This window comes from Amia ocellicauda, chromosome 20 (assembly GCF_036373705.1).
Source record: "Amia ocellicauda isolate fAmiCal2 chromosome 20, fAmiCal2.hap1, whole genome shotgun sequence".
In the NCBI taxonomy this organism is placed as follows: Eukaryota; Metazoa; Chordata; class Actinopteri; order Amiiformes; family Amiidae; genus Amia; species Amia ocellicauda.
The window spans coordinates 20,357,981-20,382,752 of NC_089869.1; the positions used below are offsets into that span (position 1 = coordinate 20,357,981).

General features: G+C 40.3%; 1 protein-coding gene across 1 annotated transcript; it reads left to right on the forward strand.

The window, feature by feature from the left end:
- The first annotated feature begins 1,495 nt into the window (after nt 1-1,495).
- On the forward strand, nt 1,496-24,772 carry hs3st1l1 (heparan sulfate (glucosamine) 3-O-sulfotransferase 1-like1). The gene is made up of 2 exons (XM_066693071.1): nt 1,496-1,944; nt 23,473-24,772. Exon 2 carries the CDS (start codon nt 23,635-23,637, stop codon nt 24,577-24,579), a length of 945 nt encoding a protein of 314 aa, XP_066549168.1. The 5' UTR covers nt 1,496-1,944; nt 23,473-23,634; the 3' UTR covers nt 24,580-24,772.

A 24,772-nucleotide genomic window follows, 5' to 3' on the forward strand; every position in this document is an offset into this window, starting at 1 on the left:
CTGTTCCTGTTCTGTACTGGGAAACAAGGTCCAACCCAAAGAAATCATGGACCCTTAGAAACATCCCCATCATCCACAGGACTACATGTGCATGACAGACCTTTCCAGGTGGCACTGCATGTCACTCAAAGGGAGATCTCTCGTGATTTCTCTCTGAGGTATGGTTTATTCTAAATGTTTTGGTGCTCCACACACCATATGAGCATCATGCGATGCTCAGAAACTTGTGGGGGAAGGATTTGTTTGGAAATGGCCCTCAGCACAAAGTCAGATTAAATATAAAGGAGAAGAAAAACCAAATACAATAGCGTTGAGGTCCATCTCTCCCCAGTTGTCCACCTGAACCACACGGTAAGTATTTTGATGAAAAATGTTTTCAGTTGAACGCGATAACAATATTTTCAAGATTGACACAGCGCAGAACTGATCCGATATTGAGATTGTCAGTCAGAAACAGCTTCACATCCTTGGCGTGTGTTTAGGAAGGGAGTTGTATGCTCATCTGCACCTCTTCGATCAGGCGTTAATGCTACGGAAGTGTCTGAAGGGGTTTTAAAAAGGGGCCTGGAAGCTGAACACACAATTTCCAGTCAGTCTCTCAGGATGCTCATAACCGGGAGTCTAGAGGTGATAAGGCGTGCAAGACTTCATAAGTGAAGCGTCTTGAAGGAAAAAAAGATAACCTCTCCTGCACGATCTTTACACATTTTCATACATAAAATCAGTTTATTATAATTCATCCTTTTTTCAGTTAGCATTTCAGAAAGATTTCCAACTGACCATATAATTGTGACTGCCAGTGTATATGGTATAAGTGTGTATATGGTATAAGTGTGTGTGTGTGTGTGTGTGTGTGTGTGTGTGTGTGCTGATATTGTTGCATAATGACTCAAATATTTAAGGAGTTAAGATAAACCAAAGCGTACTGCATAAGTGTGCTCAGCTGAAGACAACTGCATATCTCCTGGCCAACTCTTGTGATGATGTCATATTAAAGAACAGGAAAATTATTTACAGTGCGAGCAATAAAGCGGAGAGAGCACAGACAGGGACGGCGCTATTTTAGGTTTGCTACAGCATTGGCAATAAGAAAAAAACAATAGCAAACATATTACCTGAGTTGACCTCCTGGCTCAGCTCTTATCTGGCCGTCAGATGGCACTTTGTACCCCACCAAGCTCCCAACACAGAGGGAATGATTTCCTGTCTGTGCTTATTTATCTGCTTTAATTTCCTCTTTATTTTGTAAACATTCCCACATCACATTGGGGTGCAGACGCCTAGACAAATAAGCAATACAAGTCTGACTTCGTTTATATTCTTGCCCCCAAAATGCAAAATGCATTCAAAAATAACTGCAGTATCAGAATCCCCCAAAGAGGGTGAAAGCGGTTCAGATGCGGGTTTTTATCGTGCCTTTAATTGGAAGTGGGGCTTCTCTGCAGTTGCATGTATTGGAAACTGCTTTTCAAAGGGGAGCTGGACACCCGCACCCATGCACATCCTCCTCGCACTGCATGTGTGCTGCTCCTTGGGTTAAGTAGGAGCGCTTGAGAAGGCATTAGAAGAAGACAGGCTGCTCGCATCATGCCAGTGTACCTGGTCACCTGACGCGACTCCTCCTGCAGCGCCGCCAGGAGCGCTCCTCCAGATGCGCATTTCGTCCCTGCGCTCGGCTCAGGGCTGGAGTGAGACCAGGGGCTCCGAAAGAGACAGAGGCTGCTTGTGTGGCTCATCTACCCTGCCCTCCTCCCCGACTCTGCATGCATTAGGGATGAAGCGGCTGCTGCCGGAGAGGCGTTTCTATGGGAGAGGCGGCGGCACGGCGCAGTGAGCAGCCGTCTGGGTTAAAAAGTGAGAGTGAAGGGTCCATCTGCGGCGCAACTCCATCCAGGGAGAGGATGCCTCTTCCACATTCCGGCACTGGCACCGACTCCGTGCGAGGTAACGGGGCTTGATCTGCTGCATGTATGTTGAGTTTCAAGTCATGGGAAAACAGGAATAGCATGACGCTGTGTTTGGAAATGATCCTTCTATAATATAGGTATGGTTTGACGCACGCTTTTCAGGGCGCTTGTCTTCCAGGATGCGCTCAGATTGCGCATCGATGGATTTCTCTTATCTTGCATTGCATGTTTTATTTTAGTCTAAACTTCACTCTTGAGTGTGCTTTTTTTGTTGTGTTTTCAATGCTTAAGACCGGGATAATGTCACAGTGTATCCATTTGTGGTTTATTACTAGATACTATCATCTGTCGGGTTCATTTGCTCAGGGCAGCGCATGCATATTATATGTTAAATTGTTCTCCAAAGAGACCACACGGATTGAGTCAATTGAGGTGAGATTAAATGCTCTAGATGTCATATATAGGCTAACTTTGAAGTCGCGTTTGTAATTGCTCGGAGAGAAAACTTTCCAACTGGGATGTGATGGCAATTTTTTTAAGGACACTGCCTGGCGTGTATTGCTACCTATATCTGGATGCCAAACCTCAGACGTGCATCATCTGGGGCTGACACACAGGCCTTGAACTTTGAAGTCCATAAGGTTGAATGGGAAGTGTTGCTTCAAGGCATTGACATATCCATGGTGAAAAACTGTTTTTTTTTTTTTTTTTTGTATAATTAAATTGCAAAAAAGCAATCACAAATAATACATGAAACGTCACTTTCTTTAGTTAGACGTATCCCTTTGTGCCTTGTACTTTTGTGCCATCTGTGGGTATAGTAGATTAACATTACAGAGCACAGCAGGCTGACAACAAAGGTTTCAGTGGTGTTGAACGAGGCGTGTGTGTGAGAGAAAGGGGGGGGGTGTATTACATTGTATTATGGAATTGTTATAGTGCAGCAAAAATAACACAATTAGATCAATAAAACCTATCAAGTACAGGAGTGCGCTTACTCAAAATTACACACATGTCGTGTCTACTTACTTGTCCTTTCTTGTCAAATACATGGCAAGTGCAGGCTACTCTACTACAATTAATATATTGCAGGCTCATATGTTAACATATAATTTGTTTAAAGTGCTGATTGTACTACAGAGAACATGATTCACTGTAATTAAAAGCTTGGCGTGGGAGTTGTTTGATAGATATGCTGTTTCTGTGAAGTCAGGTGGAGGTTTCACTTTTCGTGTGAACTGGGCTTACAATAACAAAAAACAGAAGAAAAGGTATAGGCATCAATTTTGTGAACATTGGGGATTTTAATGCTAGAGATTTGTGGAAGCATGGATAAGTATGATATGTAACATAAGATACTAAAGTAGTCTAAATCTTATTTGTTAAATCTGTGAAGGATACAATATGGAATTATTTGATTAATAACAGAATATGATTAGTTGCCTTAATTCTCTTTCTCTAAAGCCTTTGTAAGACTCACTTTGGATTTAACCTTGTCTTAATAAACGAAGGAAGGAAAGCAAAATAAATAAATACATTAATATCCCAAGCAGCACGTCGAAAATGCTGCCCACATTTAATCACCCTACTGGATGAAGGCAGGGTCTCTTTGTAGCATCTGACACAATCTGACTTCCAGAAGTGTAAGACAAGGACCACTGCTTCGCACAGCGTCGTAAATGAAAATGTGCCAAGTGATACAAGCCTGTGATTTAAAATTGATTTTACAATATATGTTGGAGATGTGTAAACCGTATTGAAACATGGTGAAGATGGCTTCAGTGATAGCACACCTTAAAACGCTGGACACTCAATCAGTTACTCATTTCAAAATCAGAAACAGTGTTTGCAGACGTTTCATGACTTACGTTTTGTATAACGTGAAGATAATGCTGGAAACCGACTGAAATCCAAGAGGAACATTTGAATTGGGGAATTGTTACTGGAAGCACGAGCGAGCAGACTAAGCAAACCCATATTTCCATGGTCAGTTTCCCTCGGACTCTGCTATCTGAGGGGTTAACGCAGTCAGAGTTTGACATGTGCGATGGAGAATGAAGTGCGAAGGAAAGCTCATTATTTTCATACTCCACTGCATTCTTTCAATGGCATTCAGTTGATCTAACGCTAGATGCAAAAGTAAACTAAAGTATTCCCCCCATATGAAAGAATGCTTTGAGGTAGGAACTTGCAATGTACAAGACCGACTGTGTATTCTGGTCTGTGGGTTGGAAAGCTTGGCGTTTAGTTAGCTGAGCAAACATGTAGAGATCGTGCCACTGATTTATTTCTGGAGAAATCGATAATTCTGTGGAACTCTCAAACCGAGGTACGCAACTACGCAACCTGCACAGCGAGCCGACTATAAGATAACAGGTTCCCAGGTCTTATTTGTAATTCATTTATTTTTATTTTGGCAGTAATATTTAAAAGTTGTTTCAGATTTTGAATTTTGATATATATATACAGCTCTGGAAAAAAATTAAGAGACCACTTCACATTGATTTCTGAACTTGGAGTGGTCTCTTAATTTGTTCCAGAGCTGTATATATGTTATACAACAAAACAATGTCATGAATATTGTATGAGTCTTTGTTTTTCAAATAAAAAAGAACAACTAAGGGAATAGTTCATTTTAAGATGTAAATGTATTCCGGCTTTTGTGAGGAAATGTTAAGGAATCCCCCTCGGAACGGGTAAGCCATCATTAAAGCTCTAATATTTTCAGCATAATCTGTGTCAGATTCAATCACCATGTCCTAATATCTGCTTTTAATTAATAGTCTCTTCTTGGTGTTCATTATCCTACATTACGCGAGAACCATTAAGGGACAAACTTGCTGATACGGTTCTAAACACGGGGACGGCATGGTCGTGATTTCCAGCTCAATTATTAATTGGCCTTGTCAACGGCGTGTGCTCACTGTCCTTCCATTGAATGTAAAGGCCATCAGCAGAGTTTACACTCCGGGATTTCCTACCTCTGGTATAATCATGATCCCTCAAATCCATTCACTGACGGGGCCGATATGAGGGCAACTAACGAGATTTCCAGCCAGCCTTTTGGGAAACGTTGGGATTACTCCCAGCTTTTACAAGCATGAAATCCCATAGAAGTAATTGTTTTTGCTCTGGACAGTCACGTGATCTCGAAATGCGATAACTAATGCGGCCTCTGGAGATCTCATTTATCATGTAGTTTTAGCGTTTAGAGGCCCCGCCACCGTTAATCCCCCTTAACATTGTTATGTCTGGCTGTGAAACATCATAAAGCTTGACTGAGGACTTGTGTGCGCTCTGGTGGCAGTGGAAGTCTTTCTTCCTATCAGGTGGTCATACATAATAAATAAGCCACTGTACGTTACAGTATGAGGAACTGGGCTAATACTGGGATTTGCATATTAATATGCCGTTTTTATTATTTATGAGCACGTAAGGCGAGGCCGAGTGCACCGGTTTATGTGTTCAATTCTACTGCTCCAGTTGATTAGTATTTGTGCAGCAAATAACCCGGCATATCACCTGAAATAAAGCTTTTCAAAGCCTTAGAAATGTTTTTCTGGAAACCTTCAGTGTTATAGCTGGTGGGAGTTGAGGTTTCAAGATATAAACTAGAAGACAGGCTTTGTGGTTTGTAGTATTCAATGTATCATATTTTGGGAATTATGAATATCTGATTTATTCATTCAATGCGAACAATAGAACATATAGACTATATTTATTGAGAACAGAACTCTTGATTCATGAAATGTATGTAGTTAAGCTGTGCACACTGGTTTCTCCTCATATTTATAGAGAAATTCTCTTTGATGATGCTATTCATGCAGAATGGTTTGAGGTAAAGGGCACAGGACTGTGTTTCTGATTTGCTTCCTGCGCATCTCAAAGTGTGTTTGGCTTTTTAAGATGCGTTTTGCTGAAACACATCCTACAGACTGGTGGTGCTTGAAGCCAAAATGAAGCACTCTTAAACATTCGACTGATCTTTGACTTGAGAATTAGCTCATGTTTATTAAATATGCCCCTCTTCTTTCACGTGGCCTCCGAGCGGAATATTTTAAGAAATAATTTAAATTTTTATTTTAATTTAAATGTGTTTTATTGAAATGAGGTACAGTACAAAGGCTTCTTCTCTCTTCCTTTTCGTTTACTCCAAGGAGATGTGAGGATAATGAGGGCAGTCATTTAACCGAGCTCGTCAGAAGGTGATGAGATGGGACACATTTGAGAAGAAGGTTGTGTGCACATCTTACACATATTGAAATGATGTACGGTTAAAGCAACAGGAAGGTGGTCTCTTTAAAATAATGGGGGCAGTTATTTTGAATATTTACCACAGTTTCTTTATATATAGATCAGGGGTTCCTGCAGGAGCCCCTACCCTGCTGGTTTTTGTTCCAGCTGATCTCTCAATTACTTAATTGAACCTTAATTGAAGTAACAATCTGCTTAGATTTGACTTATTAAATTGTGTAATAAAATAGTAAGTTATTTATACAATTCAATACTTAACTTAAAACCCCTACTGTTTAAAATAATTCAAAGGCTCTGATTTAGGAAATTATTAGTTAAATTAAGGTTCAATTAAGTAATTAAGAGCTCAGTTGGAACACAAACCAGCAGGGTAGGGGCTACTCCAGGACCAGGGCTGGGAAGCACTGATATAGATAGATAGGTAGAGAGATATAAATAGATAGATACTATATGGCATGATTTAATGAAAAAATATAATGCCATTTCTTCTGTAAAAGTTATATATGACCTGCGATGGCAGCTGTCTTCCACGTGCCGTTATGCTCCATCTTCTGGGCTCTGAGGCGGTGTTAATCCGGTTTTGTGGCTTCCAGGCAGTTACTGTTGTGGAAGAGAGGCAGGTGGCTCTGCGTCCTCGCAGGTTGCGAGCTTCAGATTGAGCAGAACCACAAAGATGTAATGGCAAAACACTGTTCTCCAGATTACCACCGTGTCCTGGGGAACTGGAGCATCCCTGAATGCAAACCAGCCCTGCCTCGTCGGTGTAACGAATAAAACAACCCTCTGGAAGTGTATTAAACATGCGTTGGACACCCTTTCCAGCCTGGGGTCCCCAGAAGCAAATGTAAAACTTTGCACATCCAGGACTAGTGGCTTGTGAAAGCAGGCCTCTTGTAACATGGTTAGTTTGGCTTCGTTAATCAAGCGCTGGTGGACATGCTGTTCGACAGTTCCGCGTTTAGGATTTTATCTGTTTCAATGATGCGACTCAATTTAGTTCTGCAAGCGAATTATGTTTTGGTTTGCTGTGACTGTGGGGGGTCTTACCAAGTGTGCAATGTTTACAAAAGGGGTCTTACAGCCAGAAACACCCCCTATACAATAAGCACCGTGATAGCTTGATCAGTCGCTGTAAATAATGCATTCAGACTTCTATAATCTGCCCACCCTGAAAGAAAACACCCCCACAGTAGGAGCAAAACATAGACTGGACTTGAATGCAACATCTTTGTCCACAAGTTCAAGTTCAGCTGAAGATCAGATATGTGCCTTCTCTTATTTAAGTGCGACACATTTTTATGCAAAATCTTGAATGTATATTCCTGATTCCTGATGATTTAAGCATGCTCATTTAATTCAGAGCTAGAATAAAAATATGATTTTAGCACTGTGATTTTGATTGCCCATTAACTCGTTATCACGTTGACAGGAAGCTCCGGAGCAATAAATCTTGCAGTAAACACCGTAATTATCTCAATTAAATTAATGTGACTTTTTCAAAATAATCTCCCATCTTCCCCCCGAGAAGGAACACATTTTAATGTATTTTATACTGTAGATAATCTTTTTATGAACAAATATCAAATTGGATTTACTTGTCAGTTGCACAATTAATTTGAATGTTGGTTTGGTTTGACTTAAGAAGGTGTAAAACCCTTGTCTGTGAGAAAGTTATTTTTTTTGGGGAGGGGGGATGAGATGCCAGTGTGGAGTTATTTGTATAAAAGAGTTATTGAGCTACATCTTTATAAAAATACATTGTTTCCAATACATGGATAGCACAAACTTTATTACTGTGCAAATGATTAATAACAACAACAATACAAATAATAAATACAAGGCTATAAGAAGAGTTTAATTTAATTAATTAATTAACGTATTAATTTATTCATTACATTGTTTATTTAGAGTTTAATGACTAAAAGAATTTCCACAGACCTGAGCAACAGGGTGACTGCATTTAGCTTTTGGCTGCAAAATTGTTAATGTTGTGGCAACATGTGGCTCGTTAGTGACAGCTGAGGAGATTCACACTTTTCTTGCATGAAATTTCTCATTTAAATTAGTGTATGTATTTATTTTCCCCAAGTGCTGAAATGCCCTGGAAGTGAAGCAGATGCATCTCACATCAGTACGATCTCATGTGGGAACCAGCAGCTCAATTAACTAAATGTTGGGATAAAATTGAGTTAAAAAGTATAATGGTATAAAAAAGTAGAAAAAGTTATTAGTTACCATTATTGAACTTTTTGTAGGCATTATCATTCTGAGCTAGAGATTCAGGAAATGCCAATAGATAATTTATTTCATGAATAAAAGGACCCAGAGAGGAAACTCGAACAGATAAATTACTCATTAAACGTTTAATTTATTCTTAAAACAACTATAACGATAACAGCAAGTTTATTTCTGATTAAATTCCATTGTTGTGAGCGAAAACATAATTAATTTGTTGCTCAAGTGATGCAAATCTGAGAAGCAATGGATTAAATTAATCAGAACTTTTCTCGAAAAGATACACACTACACAATGGAATTCCCTGGATTTATTAATAAAAGACTCCCCATTCCTGAAATATGTGTTCATCACTCGCAGCGTTCTGATAAAAACGGCTTCATTTACTTTCGGCGCTCAGCATTCACAGAATTTAAATGAAGGGCTTCATTCTTTGATTATGCAGAACAGTCAAACAAAAGAAACTGCTTATTTTCTGAAGCACAAGCTGAATTACAAGGTTAATCAGCATTTTAAGATAATCGTGGTAAAAACATATACTGTGGTATTCTTTGTAGAAGTATAAACACTCTTGCATTAACCAATTTTCCTTTTTTTTGTTTAAGCTTTTCACATATTGCCCAGTCATTGCATGAAAAGTCAAAATGAGTGTGACAAATATGCACAACCTCTTCCAGGCACAGATTTAGCTGTAAAAAGATTTGACTCTCTGTTTTCTTTTACAAGAGACAGTATACAAAAACTGATATAGCTATAAACTATATTTTACACACCTTTCCAAAATTAAAACATTTTATTAAAGTCATTTCAAACTCCTATCTTTGATATATAGATATTGAATAGAAAACACAAAACCTGTGAGACACGCTCCACTGAATTATATTAGCCTCATGAAAAGCAATCAATGAAAAGAAATAGGATGCTCTTGCATGAAATCTACACATCATGAAGTTCAGATGAAAGATCATCGGCCTGGTTTTGGAGTCCGACCTGCATAAAAATGCATAGAACTCCTGAGAACAGTTTGCACCTTTCAAGTGAGTCAAATTCATATAAACACATTGTAAAGGAGAGCGGTAGTAGAGACACTAAAATAGCATCCCTTCACAAAACTTAACAATGAGAATAATAATACATTTGTATAGATTTATCTCTAACTCTCTCGAAGGTCTGCTTCCAACTTTATACTTTCCAAGGTTTATACTAAAACCAAAAATCAATTGCAAGCCTAAATCATGTGAGTATTGTTCTCTGGATTGGATATTACTACCGCAGGAAAAAAAAAAAAGTGTAGTTTCTGCTTTTAGCCATTGTCTAGGGAATTAAATCCTTTTGCAAGCTGCGTAATAAATTAAGAGAGAATGTTTTTATTACGCCCCCTTGCACATAGATTCATCGCTTTGTATTGAACGTTTATTTTCCAAATGGCATTAAGCTTGTTATGTTTAGTTTAGGAGCCACGTTACTTACACAATTTGTGTCAGTGTCCTTTATTTAGCTGGCTTGGGAACCCAAATGAGAGGTTTTGGATTTTGCAGATGAATTGTAGTATGCGGGTAGGGGAAATGTGTGCTTCGATTCAGTTAAGAGCGAGTGGCGCTGACTTTTACCGTTCAGATAAAAGTACACGGTGGAAAATGACAGTGCAGGCCTGACTGAGAGCCCCAATACAGCGAAAGAAAGAATCCGTCGGGTTAAACATTATTTTCCTCTTGTAATGTCACAGAAAACTGTCTGTAATGTTACAGTTACTCAAAGTGGGCTGGATCAATGCAGTTTTAAACTCCAGGCTTTAAGGAGATGTGGGGAGTGACTCCTGAATCCATTTTTATATCATTGTTATAGTTTATGTGTTGCTTCTATTGTAATATTGCATCTTACATTGTTTGTTTCAATTTGGGTTTGTAGTCCTTCCTATATTATACTTATTTTAGTGCAATAAAGTCTGGTTTTCATTCCTGCTGAGCTTTTTACCAACTTAATTGAAGTCACTGGTTATTCAGCCAATTTTAGGTCTTGGTGAGAGGCCTATACATTGTCCTCAGCGTGCAAAATTATGTATCTGTATGTAATGGGAGAAAAACTAATATTATTTCTCTAATGTTGTAGTGTTGTGTAGTAGAGCACAGGGGAATTCAAGCCTGAGCCACTTCCTGTCCTCTGTTTACACATGTTTAATTGACAAATCTAGATTGCAATGCAAGACTGGAGCCAAAGCACATGTTCCCTGAGGAAATATAACATTTATGAGGGGAAGAAACCAACTTCTTCCTGGGACAATGGCATTTCCTTTCGGAGACACCGTAGATAGACCTCTGTTGGGAGTTATTCTCACCGCTGGCCGGAGCTGCGGTTGGATAGATCCGCTTGTGACTGCATTTTTACCCAAGTAACGTTTCTGTAGCTGACCTGGGATTGGTGGCTGAAGTCAATGTCACGATTACAAGGAAGCTGACCATTTGTTTTTCCCCGGCTCTGTTCGTGGAAAGTTGTTTGTAACACGATGTGACATCTAGAACTTGAGGGTGTCAAGAAAAGGGATGTTTTTATGTTATTTTGTAGGGCTTATATGTGGTAAGTTTGTGGACATTTACCATATTTGCTCCCTTGCCTTTCTGGGCAGCTTTCTTGGTTGAAATTATTAATATTTGACAGAGCGGTTCTGCTCCATGAAGAACCTATCTCAGTCCTCAGCAGCTTTGCAAATGTGGCATTGTGAGTTGATATTAAATATCTCTCTTAGTTGTTTCTGCCTCCAAACACCAATACAAATATCATAGATATGTCTGAGATGTGATGCATAAGGTCTCTGTTGTTTCTTAAGTCTGACTTAACGTTGTAAATTCTCAGTAAATATATAATTGCTCCAGGGAAGAGGTACGACTGAGAGAAAATACTGATATTTAAGCCACAGTGACTTTGTCATTGTCTGAGATAATAAGAAGTTGATATATACATCAGCCATAACATTATGACCACTGACAGGTGAAATGAATAACACTGATCATCTCGTTATCATGGCACCTGTCAGTGGGTGGGATATATTAGGCAGCAAGTGAACATTTTGTCCTCAAAGTTGATGTGTTAGAAGCAGGAAAAATGGGCAAGAGTAAGGATCTGAGTGACTTTGACAAGGGCCAAATTGTGATGGCTAGATGACTGGGTCAGAGCATCTCCAAACTGCAGCTCTTGTGGGGTGTTCCCGGTCTGCAGTGGTCAGTACCAATCAAAAGTGGTCCAAGGAAAGAAAAGCGGTGAACCGGCGACAGGGTCATGGGCAGCCAAGGCTCATTGATGCACGTGGGGAGCGAAGGCTGGCCCGTGTGGTCTGATCCAACAGACGAGCTACTGTAGCTCAAATTGCTGAAAAAGTGAATGCTGGTTCTGATAGAAAGGTGTCAGAACACACAGTGCATCACAGTTTGTTGCGTATGGGGATGCATATGGCAGCACTGTGGAGTAGTAGTTAGGGCTCTGGACTCATAACTGGAAGGTTCAACTCCCTGGTGGTGCAGTGCTGTTGTACCCTTGAGCAAGGTACTTCACTTAGATTGCTCCAGTAAAATGCCCAGCTATATAAATGGGTACAAATGTAAGTCGCCCTGGATAAGAGCGTCTGCTAAAATGACAAATAATGTAATAATGTAGCTGCAGACCAGTCAGGGTGCCCATGCTGACCCCTGTCCTCTGCCGAAAGTGCCTACAATGGTCTCAATCCAATCGAGCATCTGTGGGATGTGCAGGACAAACAAGTCCGATCCATGGAGGCCCCACCTCGCAACTTTTTTCCCTTAAAGGATCTGCTGCTAACGTCAGAGGTCTATGCCTCGACGGGTCAGGGCTGTTTTGGTGGCAAAAGGGGGACCTACACAATATTAGGCAGGTGTTATGAATGTTTGGTTGACAGAAAAGTACTGACAACCATATTAAATATAATACACTGTAGAGATAATAAACCTCATTATTAGAGTTAATTATCAAAAAGAAATATATATATATATATATATATATATGTGGTTAAGTTGGAAAATGCACACTGTTGACCGTTTTGTTAACACTGTCCCTCGAGAAAGCTAAACTGGAGTGTTGCTCTGGTAAACTTCATACAGTTACAGATATGAAATAAATATCAATGATTCACACCAGATAACACTTAAGCACTGAATGTAGGTTTTCTATTAAGATGCAGTAAAATCTGTAATGAATACTAATGCGATAATAACCCACCAAATAGCTAGCTACAACATTTATCACCAAAAACAGTGTATTTTGCAATTTGTAGTAGTAAAAATCATCATGCAAAATATCTGTTAGTCCAGCTAGGTCTATGGATATGTATTTAAATGATTCTTTAAAAAGTGTGTGTTTTTTGTCCTGAAAATCTTTTGAATATAAAGAATGATTGCAATGTTGACCTTCATAGTTTGGTATCTCACATAAACATACTGCAGAAGTTTATATACAATAGATTAAATAAATTGAACCCAGTAATAAGCTAGGGGCCGAAAACCCTGCTAACGTATTCATGAATTGATGTAATGAGTAGAAGACGATAAGATTGAAAGCAATAAGAGTATAATGTTAAGATAATGTTCCTTTTAAAGCTGTGTAATAGCAAAATGCTCTCCCTATGATCTGAGCCAGCTTTCAATGCAGGGCCTTGTGTGTAACCTACATTTAAACGGCTAATTAGTGCAAAATATACCTGGCCTTCCTTTAGCACAACACAATAAGAAATGTTCCACTCGGGTGCTTGCTTTTTATGCATTATAAACGTCCTTTAATCAGCCTGTTTACTGAAAATTCAGATTTTTTTAGATGGGGGACTTCAGATTGAAATGGTTTATCAACACGGGGGAAGTGCAAACAAAAATCTCCAGAAGTAAACATTCAAAGGAATCGGGCCCTTCAGAAGACAAGCAAGCAAGTCGGGGCGTTTCTTTTCCTTGACGCTGATTGGATTGTGCTCTCATAAGACGACGACTTTCTGTAATATTAGGTTGCTTTATTCTCTGTGAGATACCAGCAGCAGTTCAGGAAGAGTTGAATTTGTATTATAACCCCAACAGATCTCCTGAAACATCTATTTTGGGATTTCTAAATGTTGAAAAAAACGGTATTTACATAGTTGTAATGTATGCAGTGGCATGCATAAATTGTCAATTCCGTCATTTTCAGCATGCTATTCAAATACATTTTATTTTTAAGAAGCTGATATTGATCAAGTGGTGTTCCAGTTGAGGATTATTATATACAAATGCACTATTTACAAACATATATCTGCTCAGCACCAAGAAACACCAGCCTGGGTTGGCCTGATAGATATCTTCTGAAGGTTAAGCATTAAGTAATGCTCCGTTATTTTTAGAAGAATATTAGTGCTCACAGTGAGTTTCAGTTATTATGTAAATGTATGAAACCATCTGACAAACTTGCAGCCAGCTGGCAAAACTCTCCTCCGTTACCTCTTCTGGGAGAACAACGCCAACGTGAATAATTTAATGATATAGTCGTAGAAGCATGTTAAGAGATGCAAGTGATTTTCTGGATGTCCTTCCAGGACAGTAATGTAAATGTCTTGTGAAACAAAACACTGTTTGCACAATTACCTTAATGCAGTTTGCGTTCTCATAACACAGCCTTAAACATCCCTTCCACGTCTAGTTATAATAAACTGTACACTTGTGATATGATACGAGATATCAATTAATTTCTTTCCTAGATTTTATATTATGTGAGTTTTATTACTCAGATTAGCTGATGTTTACCTTAGTTCTCATGATATGCATTATAAAATGTGGGAGAGAATACTGTATATTTCAGGTGTGGCAGGTTAACACTGGGGTGGAATTATTATAGATTTTGTTTTTATTATTGTATTTGTTTTTACACTTTTAATGGATATCCAATTAAATTGAAACCATGCATATTGCTAAACTGAACAACAGAGAAACTCAATGAAAACGCTTTGGAACCAACGTGAAAATGAAAGTATTTAAATATGGTCGGCATTAAAACCTGAAAATGAAGTAACACAATCCCTGTGGTGCAGTTATAGCGTGAATTAACATCTCATTAGTAGATGAACTAGTTGAATTTCTGAAAATGACAGCAATGAGTGTTTGGCCCAACACTTCAGCGTTCTGCCTGTAAGTTTGGGCTGAGCTGGTTACACAGCAAGAGCAAGTGGCAGAATTGTGAAGAGGGCAGCACGTGTGGTTTAATGTCAGCCATCAGCCTGAAGGTCACATCCCGGGACGGACCGTGGGTGAAAAGTTGAACGTGAGAGTGCGGGGGACTTCTACACTGAAGAGCAAGAGCAACACGTGACAGTGTATAATGTGAGGCCCTGCTGCATCCTCTCTCAGCCTCTGGAGGGATAGTATGCGATTCCTACCGACAGTTACACATATTCATATTGACAGAGTGGTTCTTTGATTTGAATTGTCAGCCCTGCACCCAGCCCCTCTTAGTATCTCTTGAACAGATGGGGTTTCCAGCTTCTCAGACTGACACTTTGGGAACCGCAGACCCGCACAGTACTGGCTAGGGCTTTTTAAAATGATTATTTTATACCCTTTCTTGGCAGTCTGATGGAATTCACAGAAGGCATTCTGGAACTGAAAATGGCTCCATCGCTGTTTTGAAAATACATATTTACCCTTTAGAAAAAAAGCTGTTTGAATGAATAAATGAATGCATCTTTTATCTTGTTGTAAATCAAACACTGATGAGAAATTATGGCGCTGCTAGTTAGGCATGGATAGTTTGTGATAAGCACAACAGCGATACAGGGTGTTTGTTGACTAAGGATTATGGGAAATCAGTAAAAGGATTAAAGGGGTGTCTTTGCATGTGGTTTTGTTGTCAAAATGCCTTTGTGTGGCTTTGATCACCTGGAAATCGCTGCATTGCTAAACAACAACACTATGCAAAAATGCAAACAAAATAGTGTGTAAATTGCACATACATATTTATTTCCCTCTAATGTATCCCCATGGTATAATCATCTTTACTTTTGTTAAAATTAAGCCTTGATTCCCACTGAATATTCATCAGCACGGCACCCACTCATATTCAATTTACAAATTTAGCTACAGGATCTTTGGCCTGCTGCTTGATTTAATAAATCTCCTGGTCATTTTGGCAAGAAGACATACAAAAAAAAAAAAAAATAGTGTGAACTCAACCTTAATTAACTTAAGGAAAATTAAACCACCTCCTGTTAATTTGAACTGGTGTTAATTCATGTTGGCGAAGGAATTTGCTGGTGTCTTTGAAGGTTATCCCATAAATTATATTTTATACACTCGACAAACCCCAAATTATTGGACTAAAAAGGTGTTTTACAGTTTAGTCCATCCCCTGGATTCTTGAGTATTGCATTTGAAATTGCAACTGTACGTCAACGTTATAAAACGATTAAAATATAATGAGTGAAGACTTAAAATATTCCCTGTAATACATTTATAAGTATGTTAATCTTGTGTAAGTGATGCATGTATGTATAATGTTTATCTAGTTGGATAGGGGGATGTGGGATTTGAGACCAGATCGTGCATTTTGATGGAGGTGGAAATGTGATATATTTTTTTATATATTTAAAGAACATCCTACACCAGTACTGTACTATTATCTGTGCTGTGAGTTTGCAGACCTGTTTGCATGATCTAAACGAACAAAAAATAAAAACTAAGCATGTGAATTAGATTGGATATTCGTCTTGTGTAATGTACGCACAGGGAGTGGCATTGAGATCAGTGTTTCGGATCAGCACGGATTAAGGTGACAAAAGGCTTTCGGAGATTGTTTTACCAACAACAAAAATAATCTCCGCAACTGCAGTAATGTATTCAATTATATGGTGTGCTCTTGGTGTCCCACTGAATGCTGTAGGAAACGGGCAAATGTTATGAATTAATAAGAGCTCGTCTGCATTTGTTCCACTTGAGTGTTTGGTCCTCCCTCTCTATAACCCGGAGCAATCCCAAGACTTACACAGGTTTAATGAATTCTGAGCAGTGGCTGCACAACAGCATGGGAGTATTTTGCCATAAACGGAAATGAGCAACAACATAAGAAGGTTAGATGGAATTATTTAATGGCTGTGTAGTCTGTGAGAAGAATTAGTGACATAATCAAGTGCTCTCTCATCCTTATAATACTGAAGCAATTAAAAAGCTGATTTACGACTCAAACACTTAGGCGGAGGGACATTCCTTTAGATAAATACAAATATAAGGTTTGATTGCCACTTGAAATCTTGTCGAGAAACCTTTAAGTCATAAGCAATCTAAAGTGACGTCTGATTTCAAAGCACGTCTGTTCCCAACTGTTATGCGTGTGATTTAATGTTTCGCTTCTTTCTCGTGTATTCTTCGTGTTCGAGTCGCACTCAGTATGAACAGATTTACTGTAAAATACACCTTTTGTGGCTCCACAGTTTCTTTATTATCCTGAACTATATGCTTCCCTGAGCAATGTCTGAGACGAGAGATGACGCCGACTTCTCTCCTGTTATTTTTAAGTCACCCAGCGCTGACTCATTCTCCCCGACCTCTGTTTTGACCCTGACTCGGGCCTGAACTCCTGCTGCGGAGCCCCCAAACAAACTGCAGTGACATTTCCATAGTTCACATGATGTACTGCACCGCTGACTTTATAATGCACTTCTCATTTCCTCCAGGGATGCTAAATGAACCCTATTGATTTACTTGTACTCTTAGGTATAACTACGAAGCATGTGGAACTCGAGTGTTTTAATCTTGATATTACAGGGAGCATAATCCGCAGATAAGGCCAGGGCTGCCTATTTAATCCCTTGGATATAGATTGAGCCTTTGCAAACAAACAGAGCGATCACATTTTAATCAAGCTAATTGAAAAACAAAAGCGTTCACTTATTTTTTTTATTTACAATTCACTTCATTTAATACCAAAACGTGTCCTGCACCTCATTTCTCGTGTATCTTTCTCTGATTTAGGCATTGTGCTGGGGAAAAAAAAAGACACGTTCTTGCATATATACCACATGTATTAAGTTTGTTTGTTTGTGTAGAGGTTTTAAGAAGACTTTAATCAGGTTGTAACCAGGACCCTTGATATATTTTATCGTTTTTTCATCTTTTCTCCTGAGATTTGCCTTCGTTCTGCCCCACAGAAACACAGGACTGATCTGTGCCTATGTGGTCTCTAAGTATGTAGTGCTATTAATGCCACATCTGTATTTATTGTTTTCTTTAGATATAAACAGGTTTACCGTACTGTTAAATGGAGTTACCCCCTCCTGTTCTTAATGCCCATCTTCTGGAGGGTTTGAGGTGGAGATGTAGGGTCAGGTTGGGTCTTAAACACCGTCAGCCTGAACGCCACCTCCGCCATGGAGCTCAATTACATCACAGCGAGTGTTAATAGACACAAACGTAGTCCACCTCTCCTCTACACTTCACTGAAGCGCCCCACTCCACAGTCTACTTAGAGAAGGTCGAAAACCTGGTGTGAAATCGGGCCCACAAGGGCTGAATGGCCTTTCCGTGTTCAGGCAGTGCTTTATTAGCCCCTAGTTAGACTTCCAGGCCGTCTGACTATGTGGGTTTGACCTACAACACCGTGAACGGGGGCTCAAGCAGTGAAATTGTATTAAAGCAAGTAATGTCACAGTAGTGTTTTACTGCTTCAATGCTATGATGCTTATATTATTGTAAAAGCAATGTAGGTGGTGTGTGCTGCCGGCTATTTTTACTTGATTGTATTCATGCCACATTTGAAGATGCATATTATTAAAATTATCTTTCTCCCATGCGTTGTGTTGTGTGTGGCGTTGCTGCCACCGATACCAATGCTGGTCTCGAGAAATCCATAAGCCGGTTGATAGAGTGACCCTCTAACCTACAGAGGCCCGAGCAAGGGGTGAGACGTCAGTTTGAACTTTTCTCTTTCTTCCACTGCTTTCAAACTGCTGAACTTCGCAAAGTCTAATTTTAGAGACACTTAAACGCTGCGGTCAGCACTGCCCGGGAAGCCCACGGCTCAGGGTGTCTGGAGTAGACACGCTCCGCAGAGCATCGTCAATAACTGATTTTAGATGTATGAAGGATGTGGGGAGCAAAGAGACAGGGGGTTAGACTGCCACACGTGTTGGCTAGTGCTGTATATGTGAAATCAATTATTAATACATGTATTTATATATTGATTTAGTCAGAGGCTGAAGTCTGTGAGAGCATGTTGTGGCCACTGGGTTCCTTTGACCCCTTCCAGAATAACGATGAGTCTATAAGACGCGTTCTTTGGCTGTTCTGCCCACTTTAACAAGGACGTGTTGTCACCTTTGTGTTACCAGTTCCAGGATGTAAATAAGAAGTAATAATAATCGTAAAACAGAGCTCACGTTTCATTGTTTTCCTCGGGAAGGAGCTGTCATGCCGTATCCCAGATTTGAATGGGGCCGACACGTTTATCTAAGATACTGACTGAACAGTACCAGCTCTGTGAATAGTGAGGAGAGACAGTCTGGTCAACCAGGGAACAAACACTAAAGATACAACTTATATAACTAACCTTGCATGCCTTGCATGCCTATTTAAAAAAAAATTCTGCTCACCCTTTGTTGGTTTATGTATTATTTGAGGAAACGGCTCAAATCTGTTTGGCTTGTTCTTATTGTATGGGAATTTAAATGTCGTTATAGTGCTTCTGTCAAAACTGAAAGAAATGTAAATATAAAAAGCAGTTATGATTTAGAAATGTTTAATCAAGGGGAAAATGTGGCAAATTAGTGATATTCTCATTAACATGCAGTTTGTGTTCGAGTCCCCAGGGGGCAACAAAAGCACATCTTACATTTACATACAATTATAACACCTTAAAAGGGTGATATTATCACTTTTTGTTCTTCAGAAGTTTATAGTCATTGCTAGCCTAAACAAATAAGATAACTTTGTGGTTAACTTTGTTTTATGGTGTGAATGATATACTGTTTAGCATTTGAATATTTGAATTTTAATCTCAAATTTTACACGTCTGAAGTATTTATTTTTTGTTCTCTGCCAGGGGAAACAAAGCCCTAGGAGTAATCAAATGATTGTGGTTTTTATCTGGGGCTCCACATCGTTTGGCACTGATCGAGCAGAATTATTTCAGGAATGCAACTATTTTATTTGCCTTAAAAAATATAAATCACAACCTTGGATTTTTTGTGGAGCAGCATATTTCTCCCACAACAGAGCAGGCACTATATAGATTCCTCCAAATCAATCAAGCCACATTGTCCGGGATGCTTTCTTTGAGCTCAATGGCTCCCAGAGGAAATTTGTAACTAGTTAGGCAAAACCTGCTCCAGCACATCTTAAAAATATAATGCGTACAGGATCTGTGCCGGAGCCCCATCATAAATCTCATGCTCCTAGTTTTCCCAGCAACTCTGGGATGAAATGATGTGCATGCACTTCAATATTTATAGAAATATGACACTGAATTATTTATATGACTTAAAGCAACAAACGTGTTGGCTTAAAGGGGAATTGTCTTTCACTGGATGTGTCTACAAAACAGCTGTCTGTTCTTAATGTGGCATTTAGGGGAAAAATCCAAACGCCATTTATAACTGCAGCTGATGCAACATGAAATCAAAATAAAACTCGGGCTTATCATTATAATACAGCTGTGACCACGACATATATATATATATATATATATTTAAGATTGTTTATTTAAAGAATAGTTGGATAATATTAGGGAATATTATCGATTGGATTTCAAATTTTGTGTTCTGAGATAAGTGGGTTTAGGTTATTTAAACTGTCCTGCTCACAAGTCTGTTACAATACATGTTTGTAAGGACAGTGGGGTTAAACCCTATCCTTCATTTAATTTCTCTTCTACGGAGAAATGAAAGATGCTGAAACACTCCGTACTTGATCTTTCTTGATTAGTATTATTGCCACGGCTTAGTATTAAAAAGGTTTTCAACAACACTGTTGCGGAGGTAGTATAGCATACATTGAAAAAGCACTTTACATGCGCTGTGGACACCAGGGTCCATTTAAAAACCTGCGGTATTGTGCGACAAACATCTGGGGGGAGAGACTCGAGCTTTGAAGACGGGGCTGCAGGAGCAAAACAAAGCTCAGAACATAATTACGCAAAGAGCTGTACAGTTGTGCAGCGAGACATAAGAGTCACAGTTGCATCGTGCAGATGAAGTGATCACAGATGTGTAGCCAAGACTGTTATTGGCTATCTGCCTGAAGACAAGACGTCTCCGAAACCTTGCTCCTGGTAATTTGCTGTTGTTTGTGGATCATTATTTTTAGCTCTGGAGCAGCAGTGCTGTGCATTATTGAGCTCCATATAATCTATCACTTCAATTTGCAATATTCGTTCTGCGATTCAGGCGGCCATCCTTCGTGGTGGTAACAAGACTCTGGAGTTTTGCTGGGGGGCATTATAATACATTTCTGTTCCCACTGAAAGTACCACTGTGGACTGCAGATGTAAAGCTGCACCTTGGCTTTATTAAGCTCTGATACTGTGTTCCCAAGCGACACGGCTGTGCTACAGAAGATGCTCCCTATTTTATTAAACACACATATCTGTGCATCACGTACGGGAATTTGCCAGCACCCATAAAAGACACACCAATATTCAAATAAACAAACCCTTAAAACTGATAAGCCATGGCTTTGTCTAGTCATTATAGAATTTAGCAGAAAATAATTATGAGCTCTATTGAATTGATAATTATTTTATATTAATACATCTCTAATGAAGTCCCATAAGCAATATGGCACTGTTACCCGCTGCCTTGAAGACAAAGAATTAATTAATTCAAATGCAGTCTCTTCATTAACGAGTTTTTTTTTCCTTCAGAATTTTAAAAATAACCAGTCCAGCTGAGTAATTAGTTCAATTTGCTTTCCTATGGAGCCCCGAATCAGTGACTTTGTTTCTGTGGCACTTATGAAGATAAAGCTGATTAAAAGAATCAATGATGCAAGCCAGACTTAGCAATTGTTATTCATCAATGGGGGAAAAACAAGTGCCGTTCAAAACAGCCCGGCTCTGCGCTGCTCTTTTGAAGTTCTGTGGAACAAAAGTTTGAGTTCCTGAAAAACCTGGCTGCGTGAAACCAAAGTCTCACCCAAGTTGGGTGCAGCCTGTGCAAAGTGATGAGCAGATTGTGGGGGAACTCTAGGCCAGGAACGCTTTGTGTTTAAGGAAACACAATTAGTGATCCTTGCTGGGCTTCTGTTTGTCAAAGCAAAAGTTTTTCTTACAGCTTATAAAATGACAGGTACTGAGGAATGGTATTTATTTTTTCCCCGGGATAATGTTTCATTCCAGAAAGATAAATTGTTGTGGCACAGGTCTGAAGTGTAGCCCAGATCATTAGGCTGTAATTTTTCATGCTGCAAACAGTCGCCCCAATGCTTCAGTTGCGCTGAATAGCATTCCTGTGAAGTGGAGTTCGGCCGTATTGCTGTAGCCCCACGGATTAGGGTTGGTTTAGCCCGGGAGCCTGGGAGCCTGGCGGCTGCGGCTTTTATCAGCACAACCACACCATCAGCAGGGCCGCCGCTTCGCCGTGACCCTTCGAAATTGAAAATGTAACCTCCCCAAAAAAGAACAGATGTGAGGATTTTGAGCTGACATTCTTTAAGTGGCATTTTCTCTGGAAAAGTGATCTACAGCCGCGCGCCATCTCACCCCCAGAACTTCATAGATTGGGTTTCTAAGGAGGCAAAAATCTATTCTCTTTTTGCGGTTAGGTTCCTAATGAACCCTGCCATTACAAATGAGAGGAAGAATGGCTTCAAGGTGTTTCATCGCTGCAGCACAGCCCTTGCCTGTGCCCGTTTCGTCCCATTCGTGCACGGGGATTGAGGATTTCTGTGCAGATATCGATGGAGGAAAACTAAATGGAAAACATGTTGTTTCGCTCCCCTTTGCAGATAACTTGCAAAAGAAAAAACAGAAAAGAAAGGAGCAAACAAAATGAAGTACCGAGCAAAGCATATTTTAAATCGGTCTGATTAAAATACCCTTTTCATATCCTTCATTTGAATGTTCACATTGATTTAATTACACGAGCAAAGTAAACATCATTTAATGGTTCACCTTTTTAAAAACGAATGCCTTTAAATTCCAACTTTAATCTTGCGCTCCTCGTATTCTGCAGATGCTCGTTTGAGTTTGGTGACAATATAAAGCAACCACTTTCTAAAAGGAAACACTTCCCACCCTTCAGCTGCATTTCTCTGATCCTAAATTAAATTTGATTTTATTGAGGTTCAAAGGCAGATATTCTCACAGCTCCACTTTGCCAGTATACACGCTCCTTTAATGTTGTGTGGATGATTACATAAATAAACCACTTAATGCAGTTCATAAGCAGAGCTGCACATGCCTGTGTTTTCATTAAATATATGTTTATTTGCGTTGGGTTTTTGGAAATGACTGAACAGTGAAAGTGTGTCCGACTGCATTACCCTGCTCTATATTAGATACATCTAAAGAAACCTAATAATAAGAGAGGAAGCAAGTCCACCCCACCTGGGCCAGTTCACAGTGTTGCTCATGGTAAAACTAAGGGGAAGTTTGCTCAGGCGAGTGCGTCAAAGTCTCTTTAAAACTAAAAGGAAAAGTAATATCGTAGTATTGGAAACACAAATCGAGGGGAAGTTTACTTTCACACCTCAAGACAAGCTTTCATTATTCCCAGTGCTATGACAGGGAAATGAGTCACATTACAAAAGCACGGTTCACGATAAGTGCAGAGCCACAGTTGGAGATCGCCAGTGATCCGGGGTTTGCGGCAGACGCCCGGGCTGTGCTGTCGGTTCTTCTTTGCCCCTAGTGCACGAGGCAGTTCAGCTCACCAAGAAAGAGAAGGGAAAGGAAAAAAGATAGAAGCCCGGCTGCCATCATTTCTATTCCGGGACGCATTAAATGAAACGAGACGCGATTATGTTCCTCGTGCCAATTCTGTAACCGAAGTTAAGCACTGTGTGCGAAGCAACAGCCTGATGCAATTAAGTAAGTGCATTTAATTCATTTCCCTTTTTTTTTTTTCTCACAGATGCACATCAAACCTGCGTCCCCTGCTCAGCGTCCCCAAATGCTCCACCAGATGCGAACTCAAGAATTCCTGCTCAGATGATTTGATCGCAAAGGTTCCCCCGGAGTCACCGCAGAGACATCACTCCTCTACGTCCTTCACGCGCTCTGCCATCGTTCGCTCATGGCCTGTCTCCTGGTTTCAGCTTTCTTCCTGGCGGCCCAGACGCACGGCGCCCCCAAGGAGTACTCCCAGCGGGGAGAGGGAGCCGTGCTGGAGTCGCTGAAGCTCCAAGTAGGATTGCTCGCAAATCAGACCGAAAACTACCCTCCCCAGGTGAAGCCTCCGGGGACAAACAGACGGATCCCACAGAGCATCATCATCGGCGTTCGCAAAGGAGGGACCAGGGCCCTGCTGGAGATGCTAGATATCCACCCCGAGATCGTCGTCGCCGCCACCGAGGTCCACTTCTTCGACTGGGACGAAAACTACGCAAAGGGATTTGACTGGTACAAGAACTTGATGCCTTTTTCTTACGCGCACCAAATAACGGTGGAGAAAACACCCGGCTACTTCACCTCGGCCCTCGCGCCCGAGAGGATCCACCAGATGAACAGCTCCATCAAACTGCTGCTGATCCTGAGGGACCCCACCGAGAGAGTGATCTCCGACTACACCCAGGTCTACTACAACCGCCTGGAGAGCCACAAGCCGGTGCAGGTGATCGAGGACATCGTCATCCACAACGGGGCCTTGAACACGAAATACAAGGCGATTCAGCGGAGCCTCTACGACGTCCACATGGAGAACTGGCTCAAGTACTTTTCGCTGGACCAAATCCACATTGTCGACGGAGACACCCTGATCAGAGACCCCTTGCCCGAACTGCAGAAGGTGGAGAAGTTCCTCAATCTCCCTCCCAGGATAATGCCCTCAAACTTCTATTTCAATCAGACCAAGGGGTTCTACTGCATCCGCAGCGACGGGAGAGAGAGGTGTCTCCACGAGTCAAAGGGTCGCCCCCACCCGGTGGTGAACAGTACAGTGCTGGAGCAGCTACATGCCTACTTCAGAGAACACAACCAGAACTTTTACAGGTTGGTCAACCGTTCCTTTGACTGGCATTAGAAGGCTCTGCAAAAGGTTTTGATCTTATTTATACTCTCACTTTGCACCCCCAAAACATTCAAAAACATTATGTAACAATGCTGAAAAGTGAAAGCACTTTACAATCAACATTGCTGAAGGAGTTGACCACTTTCGATGCTCTTTGAAGATGCCTTTCTACAGCTCTAATGTCTTCAGAATATTTTTCAACAAA